The sequence below is a fragment of the Haliaeetus albicilla genome, chromosome W (assembly GCF_947461875.1).
Source record: "Haliaeetus albicilla chromosome W, bHalAlb1.1, whole genome shotgun sequence".
Taxonomy (NCBI): domain Eukaryota; kingdom Metazoa; phylum Chordata; class Aves; order Accipitriformes; family Accipitridae; genus Haliaeetus; species Haliaeetus albicilla.
The window spans coordinates 14,006,696-14,015,103 of record NC_091515.1 but is presented as its reverse complement, the minus strand read 5'-3'; the positions used below and the strand labels follow the sequence as shown (position 1 = coordinate 14,015,103).

The window sequence follows — 8,408 nt, the reverse complement described above, 5'->3', positions numbered from 1 at the left end:
CCTGGGATGGCAGTGCCCCCCCCCCCCCCCAGAACCCCCTGGGTCATCTCAGGTCTCCCCTAGTCCCCTCCAGTCTCTCCCAGTCCCCCCAGTTCCATCCTCTGGTGGCATTTTCACCCCCTGCAGTGTCTTTTCTTGGGGACGGGGGGACACAGGAATTGTCCCCATCCCTGTCCCCAAACAGGTTCCAAAATAAGCCAGGGGAGGCCAACGGGTCACGGGCATCCTCAGGCCACCAACCACGGGGACACCCTGGTGTCACCGATGTCCGAGCCTATTTTGGGGACCCCATGGCCAGAGGTATCACCTGGAGACCTGATGCCAGCGTCACCCATCACTTGGGGTGGGGACACTGGACACTGCAAGACACCGGGGCAGTGGCAGCTTTCTGCAAGCGGTCAAGGCCATGTAGGAGCCCCATCTTGTGCCGGATGGAGTGGTCCAGGTTGACAGTGACGCCGAGGAAGGCATGGGCATCGCGGGTGGTGAAGGAGAAGTCGCAGGCGAGGAAGGTCTGGAAAAGCTCGGGGTCCTCGTCCAGGCTGAGGACATTGTGCAACGGCTGCCACAGGGCGCTCAGTTCCCCCACGTTCTCCTGGAAGATGCTCCACAAAGATTGTGTGCCAAAATCCAGTGCTGGCCGGCTCTGCCAAGCATCTTCCAGGCACTGCAGCACCCAGCTCAGTCGGCACGGCCACTGGTCAGCCAACACTACCCAAGCGGCGGCGGCGCGGGGCAAGGGGGTGTTGGGGGTGCTGGTGCGGTGCAGGAGGAGCCGTAGGGTGATGGGGATGGTGTTGACAATGCGGTGGACGTGGGTGCCATTGGTGGGGAGGTAATGGGCGAGAGCATTGGCACCGTTGTGGAGGCAGCGGAAAGCTTCGTGGATGCAGCGGACGGCTTCAGTGTCCACTTCCCACTGGCTGGAAACCACCGGGATGCCCTGGCACTTGGCTCGGCGGCGTTCCACATTGCTGGTGATGATGCGGTACATGAGGTCCTCTCGCGTTTGGACGGTGGCTTCCAGGCATTGCAGGCGGGAGCGGGCACCCATCTCGGGGATGGAGAAGGGCAACGTCACCATCCGGTTGAGGTAGAGGTAACCATTGTCAGCAAGACCCTTCATGCAGCCAGTCTGCTCCAGGCAGGGGACGATGATGCTGGGGTCCACGGCCAAGATGAAGATGAAGGGGGTGTTGGCGTCGGAGAGCAAGGTGTTCATGGCATTGAGGACGCCGGCCACCTTCTCCGGGTAGCAGATGTCCAGGCTGGTGATCTCCAGCACCACGCGGAGCCGTTGGCATTCAAAGATCTCCATGAAGGCCAAGAAGTCGACCAGCACCTTCACCTCATTGCGCACCTTGCTCATGAAGCCCAGATGACTGGTGAACCTCTCGCTGTTGGTCAACCACTCGATCTTCTGCTTCTCGCTAACCAACAGGTTCTTCAGGATGGATAAAGCTCCCAAAACCAAACTGGAACCGGAGAGTGAGGTGATGGCGCTGCCCACCACCTTCAAGGCGTGGTGGTCCTTGATGCCGGGCACCAAGAGGGCTACCAGGAGGATGCTGAGGCCAGTGGCCAGGACAAAGAGCATCCCCCAAAGCTTGAGGCAGGTGCCCTTCTTGAGGACCCACTCCTTTTGGCTGAAGCCGGAGGCGAAGCGGGGTCGGGTGCCCATGACGTGGTAGACACTGAGGGGCAGAGCTCCAAAATGGTGGCGGATGCTGTCACAGAGGGTGGTGACCAAACTGGCCCAGAGTTTGTCGCAGCCGGCGTACTGCCAGGCGCTGAAGTGGATGAAGATGAACTTGATGTTCTTCCTCCTCAGGTGGCCCTCGGTGATGACGGGCTTGTAGAAGGCCAAATACCAGAGGACCAGGAGCAACCCCCAACCCTCAGGGCTACGCGGCTTCTGGTGGCTCCGGCACAGCTCGGCCTCTTCCTGCTGCGCCATCTCCTCCCGCATGAAGCCTGAGGAGGGGGGGACGGGGACGGGGATGAGGGACCAGGGGGTGAAGGTGCCCCCAGCTTTTGGGGAGGGGGGGGCAACGGGGGAACCCAATGGTGGGGGAGAAATGGGGTGGGGTGGCATGGGATGGGTGCTGGTGCAATGGGGACCCCAAAAGTAAGGAGACATGGGATGGGTGCTCGTGCAAGAGGGACTTCAAATCCAGGGGAGAAATGGATGGGATGGGTAAGGAACTCCTGGGATGGGATGGGATGGGATGGGATGGGATGGGATGGGATGGGGTGGGATGGGTGCTGGTGCAATGGGGACCCCAAATGTGGGGAGACGTGGGATGGGTGCTGTATTGGTTTTATGTGGCAAGGTTTTGGTAGCGGGGGGGGTTACAGGGGTGGCTGGATCCATCCAGGGGACATGGGGGATACCAGGGGCATGGAAGATTGGGGGGGGGGACAGGGATGCAGAGACACGGGAGATGCAGGGACACAGGGACAGGGATGCAGGGGCATGGGGACAAGGAGAGGACATGGGGGATGTGGGGACATGGGGGACACAGGGCCATAATGGGCTGGGCCAGATCCTGTGCAGGGGCTGGTGACAATGCTGGCATTTTCTTGCGGTGGCCTTGGCACCCTGAAAAGGGCCGAGCAGCCACATGTGTCACCAGGAGGGGGTGGCTGGTGTCCCCTTGGGTCCCTCTGTCCCAGCACCCCCCAGACTGCCCCCCCCAGCCCCACAGGGGATACTGGGGACATGGGGGATGTAGGGAACATGGGGATGGGGGGGGCCTGGCAGGTCCCCATGGGGACACAGGGACAAGGGTGGCTGGTGGGTCCCCATGGGGACAAGGGTGACGGTGCCACCCTCTGTGCAGGTGCCACCATGGAGAAATGAAAGTGAGAGTAGGGGAGGACAGAGGTCACCAGGGACAGACTGCGTGTGCCCACAGGATCCCCAGTGACCCCCCCCCACCCAGTGACCCCCCACCCAGGGACCCCCAGACCAGCAGCCACCATGGACCCCCAGCCTCCCATCATCAACCCAGTGAGTGGGGCCCTATGGGGTCTATAGGGCCGAGGTGGGGCGGGGGGGGTGGGGGGTGGTATATGGGGCCAGGGACACCCTATGGGGCCAGGGGATCCTATGGGACCAAGGGGGATCCTATAGGGCTGGGGGGATCCTATGGGGCCAGGGGTATTCTATGGGGGTGGGGGTGACCGTATGAGCCTGAAGGGTCTATATGGGACTAAGGGGGGGGGCTACATAGAACGGGGTGCTGTATGGGGCTGGAGGGCCAAGGGGGGGGGGCAGCAGTGATGTCTGGGCCCAGTGTCGTGTGTGTCCCCCAGGGGCCACTGTGTCCCCCCCCATCCCTGTCCCCATCCAGAGCGTCCCCTTCCTGGGATACATTTTCGGGGGGCTGAGCGGGGGGAGAATGCTGATAATCCAGGGCAGGTCCAGCCCCAGGAAAAGATGTGGGTACCCCCCCCAGTATCTCCCAGGACCCCCCCAATATCGCCCAGTACCCCCCCAGTATCACCCAATGCCTCACCCCAGCAGCTGCCACCCCAAAGCTGGCTGGGTGCCATGGGGAAGGGCAGAGATTAGGGGAGGGGGGGGAGCATGGAAGGGGGGTGTGTCCCCAAACTGGGAGGGTGCTCCCTAAACTAGAGGGGGGGGGCTGGGGGTGTCCCCAAACTGGGGCAGGGGGGGAAGGGGTGTGGGGGGCTGTCCCCAAGCTGGGGGGGGGGGCCCACACATGGGGGGGTTTATTGGGGTTGGGTGCTCAGACCCCCCCAGCTATGGGTGCTCAGACCCCAGACCCTCAGCTATGGATGCTCAGGGTACTGTAGCAGGGCTAGCTCTGTTCCTGGTTGTGTCTGCCATGCCATTCCCATTGTTCCTCATGTCTGTGATGGGTTAACCCTGGCTGGACGCCAGGTGCCCACCAAAGCCGTTCTATCACTCCCCCATCCTCAGCTGGACAGGGGAGAGAAAAATATAACAAAAAGCTTGCGGGTTGAGATAAGGACAGGAGAGATCATTCACCAATTACCGTCACAGGCAAAACAGACTCAGTTTGGGGAAAATTAACTCAATTTATTACAAATCAACCAGAGTAAGGTAATGAGAAATAAAACCAAATCTCAGAACACCTTCCCTCCACCCCTCCCTTCTTCCCAGGCACAACTTCACTCCCGGATTTCTCTACCAAACCCCCCCAGTGGCACAGGGGGACGGGGATGGGGTTTACGGTCATCACACGTTATTTTCTGCCGCTTCATCCTCCTCAGGGGGAGGGCTCATCACACTCTTCCCCTGCTCCAGCGTGGGGTCCCACCCACGGGAGACAGTCCTCCACGAACTTCTCCAATGTGGGTCCTTCCCACGGGCTGCAGTTCTTCACGAACTGCTCCAGCATGGGTCCTTTCCACGGTGTGCAGTCCTTCAGGAGCACACTGCTCCAGCGTGGGTCCCCCATGGGGTCACAAGTCCTGCCAGAAAAACCTGCTCCGTGGGCTCCTCTCTCCACAGATCCGCAGGTCCTGCCAGGAACCTGCTCCAGCGCAGGGTTCCCACGGGGGTCACAGCCTCCTTTGGGCACCCACCTGCTCCGGCATGGGGTCCTCCATGGGCTGCAGGGGGACAGCCTGCCTCACCAGGGTCTTCACCACGGGCTGCAGGGGAATCTTCGCTCTGGCGCCTGGAGCATCTCCTCCCCCTCCTTCTTCACTGACCTTGGTGTCCGCAGGCTTGTTTCTCTTACATGTTCTCACTCCTCTCTCCGGCAGCTGTTTCTCACTGTCCCAACTTTTTTTCCTTCTTAAAAATGTTATCACAGAGGCGTTACCACTATCGCTGATTGGCTCGGCCTTGGCCGGCAGCGGGTCAGTCTTAGAGCCGGCTGGTATGGGCTCTCTCGAACACAGGGGAAGCTTCCAGCAGCTTCTTACAGGAGCCACCCCTGTAACCCCCCCCCACTACCAAAACCTTGCCACACAAAATCAATACAATGTCCCTGGTGTCTCCTCTGTCCCCAGTGTTGCTGTGTCCCTTGTGTGTTCTCTGTCCATGTGTCTGCTCTGTCCCACTGTCCTCCTTGTTGCAGGAGGTAGAAATAAACGGACGCCTGTAATCTTGAAAGCAGACAATGTTTATTGCTAAAACACACACATATTTATAATCATATATTCTGCAAAGTCATTGTAGACGCGCACAAGCATAAAATATGATTGGTTATATCAACTCTACACGCGCATAAACATAAGGCATAATTGGTTATACCAACTCTGTACACGCACATAAACATAGGACATAATTGGTTATACCAACTAAAACATGCGAAACTTGTCTCAGTCTAATTGGTCAAGATAAACTGTCGAATTGAGGTTCTTTGTGCCAAGTTCTCTTTATCGTGGAATGTGCACCTGTGTTCTTCTAATTGGCATCTTTCTTTTTTTGTCTTCTTGTTTATTCTGTTCAAGGTCTTCTAAAGGCGTCTGGAATGCTCTTGTGACCGTTAGCTAAATATGTCCCCACAATTCCCCCTTTTTTGTTTTTTGACAATTAACACCTGCTGTATTGCCCTTTGCAAAGATCTATGAACACAATTAATTAAACACGGTAAAAGCAACACCTTGTCCTGTCTGTCTCTCTGTGCCCAATGTTATTTTGTGCTGTCTGTCCCCTCTGTCCCTCTGTCCCCAAAGGCAGCAGGAGTGCCCATTGCCAGTGTTCAGGCCCTTGAGGTCACCAGTGATGTCACCCTTACGTGTGTCAGGTTCAGCAGCCATGTGAGTGCCCCCATGTAATGAACGGGTTAACTTTGTTCATGAAATCGAGAAGGGTGAAGAGACATATTGAGAGTTAACATATGCCTTGTGTAAATAACAAAAACTTGCTTAAGTGATGCGTGAAGGTCACGGGTCACAGGAGGAAAGCAATGGCTATAACTTACTAGATAAGGGGGGAGGAAAGCAATGGCTATAACTTACTAGATAAGGAGAGGAAGGACAACAGCTGCAATTAACAAAGACTGTATTTCTCCACATCAAAAGACATTCTACATCAAAGGATACTCATCCTTGAGAAAATTTACCGAATCTACATAGTAACAGACCTGCACAAGTGAGGAAAGAAGAAGCAGGACAAGGCGGAGACTTACAAGAAAGGGGGTACATGAAATGTATACAAGGAATGTAATGGTAACATAAAGTTGCGGGCCTGTGGCGGAGCATTGCCTCCCCGGCCGCCCAGCGCTGTTTTGCTCTCTTATCGCTTGCTAATAAATTCGATTTTTTTTATTCAATACAAATTGGCTCCTCCAATTTGTCACGAGCGTTTATAACAAATTTGGTGCCGTGACTCGGATCCAGGTTCTCTGGTGCGGACCCTCGCAAGCGGGGAGGCGCCCTATCCTTGGATAGCCCCGTCTTGAGGAGGTGTCGTCACCACACCCTGGACCCGCGAACCCCTTTAAATTACGATAACTGAGCAAAAGAACCTGCAGGACCCCTTAAATTTTGTGCACGAAGACCAAGCGAAGACCCAGGAGCGGGTGAGTATATAAAGTGTGAGCCGTTTGGTTGGGGTGGTTATCCCGAGGTGCGACTGTGTGAGAGGTCTCTCTGAGATCACGCGAGCGCGGACCCTCCAGTAGTGCAGTTCTCATAGCCCGCGAGGGAGCGAGTCACGACCGAGGGGAAGTGAGTGTGTGTGTGGATAAGGGCACCTCGGAAGATGGGACAGAGGAAAAGCAAGCCCTCTGGACCCATGGGGATGGGGAAGGGAAATAAGTTACCAGACATACCCCCTGATAGTCCCTTAGGCCTGATGATAAGATATTGGGACAGTTCACCAAAGAGAAAGGATAAGTCTAAGGAAAAAAATGATCAATTATTGTATTGAGATTTGGGGTGGGAGACCTCTCAGCAATCCTCATGTACTTTGGCCCGTGTTTGGGTCCTCTGAGGATTGGGTGTGTCAACAATTAAATATATGGGTAAACAATAAACGACCACCAGCCAGCCCAGAGGAGAGTGAATATGCTGCCTTATGGATTCCCCAATCTTGGGAGCCGTCATTCCTCTTTGCCTTAAGGGAAAACAGATCAGATAAACCTCAAAAAAATGATGAGGACCCCCTTTGGCCCCCTCCCTATGCCCCTCAGGCCCTTCCGCCTCAGGACCCACCCCAAGGCCAGGAAATAGCCCAGGCCCGGGGGGGGGGGTCAGATTCGGAACCTGATTCCCCAATCCCGGCACCCCCTCCCAGAAGGTCTGCACGTAATAGAATAATGCGAGGAAAGGAAAGATTGTTTCCTCTTCGGGAAATGTTGGTGCCTGGTGGGGATGGACAGGAAGGACCGGGAACGGGGTATGTGGCAGTCCCCCTTAATACAGGGGATGTAAGGGAATTTAAGAAGGAAATGGGGAATCTGTTAGATGATCCCCTGGGGGTAGCCGAAAGGTTGGATCAATTCTTGGGACCGAATTTGTACACGTGGGATGAATTACAGTCTATCCTGGGTATATTATTTACTGTAGAGGAAAGAGACATGATTAGAGGGGCTGGGATGAGAGTGTGGGACCAGCAGCATCAGGCTGGTCCGGCGGCGGATCAAAAATGGCCCTTAAATCGGCCAGACTGGAATAATCAAGATCCGGCTCATAGGAATAATATGTCAGACTTGAGAATAATTATAATTCAGGGGATACGGGAATCTGTTCCCCGAGGACAGAATATTAATAAAGTCTTTCGTGAACAGCAAAAGAAAGATGAGACCCCAACGGAATGGCTTGAGAGGCTAAGGAAAAGTTTCCAGCTATATTCTGGGGTGGACCCTGCCACTCCTGTAGGACAAGCGTTGCTGAAAACTCAGTTCGTAGCCAAGTCGTGGGGAGATATTAGGAAGAAGTTGGAGAAAATTGAGGACTGGCAGGAGCGGGGGTTGGCTGAATTACTTAGAGAAGCTCAGAAAGTGTATGTGAGGCGAGAAGAGGAAACGGAAAAGCGACAGACTAGGCTGCTGGTTGCAGCGGTAAGAGAGGGACAGAAAGGTGTGATAATGAGACCCGGTCGGCCTGGTGGGGGGGATAAGGAAAGAATCGGGGGGAGAGGAGATAAAGCCGTGGAATGTTTTTATTGCGGGAAAAAGGACACATGAAGAGAGAATGTAGAAAAAGGATTCAGGATGGAAAAGTGTTTCGGGAGGATTAGCAGAGTCAGGGGCTCTATGTCCTGAGGACCCCCGGTAAGAAAGAGCCCTTGATAACTTTAAAAGTGGGTCCTCAGTGTCAGGAGGTGACCTTTCTTGTAGATACCGGGGCCGAAAGGTCTACGGTACAATCATTACCTCCGGGATGTAAAATATCTGAGGATAAAGTTAATGTAATTGGAGCAAAAGGGGAACCTTTTAGGGTCCCCGTTATAAAAGATG

The 8,408-nt window shown here is 55.3% G+C and overlaps 1 protein-coding gene across 1 annotated transcript; it reads right to left on the bottom strand.

Annotated features, from left to right (window-relative positions):
- Positions 1-334: 334 nt before the first annotated feature.
- LOC138683572 (NTPase KAP family P-loop domain-containing protein 1-like) lies at positions 335-1,969 on the bottom strand. The gene has a single exon (XM_069775562.1). The coding sequence runs from the start codon at positions 1,967-1,969 to the stop codon at positions 335-337; it is 1,635 nt and encodes a 544-aa protein (XP_069631663.1).
- Positions 1,970-8,408: the final 6,439 nt, after the last annotated feature.

What these genes read in the sequence shown, in the direction of transcription:
- LOC138683572 (XM_069775562.1), bottom strand. Translation starts at nt 1,969, where the DNA reads ATGCGGGAGGAGATGGCGCAGCAGGAAGAGGCCGAGCTGTGCCGGAGC.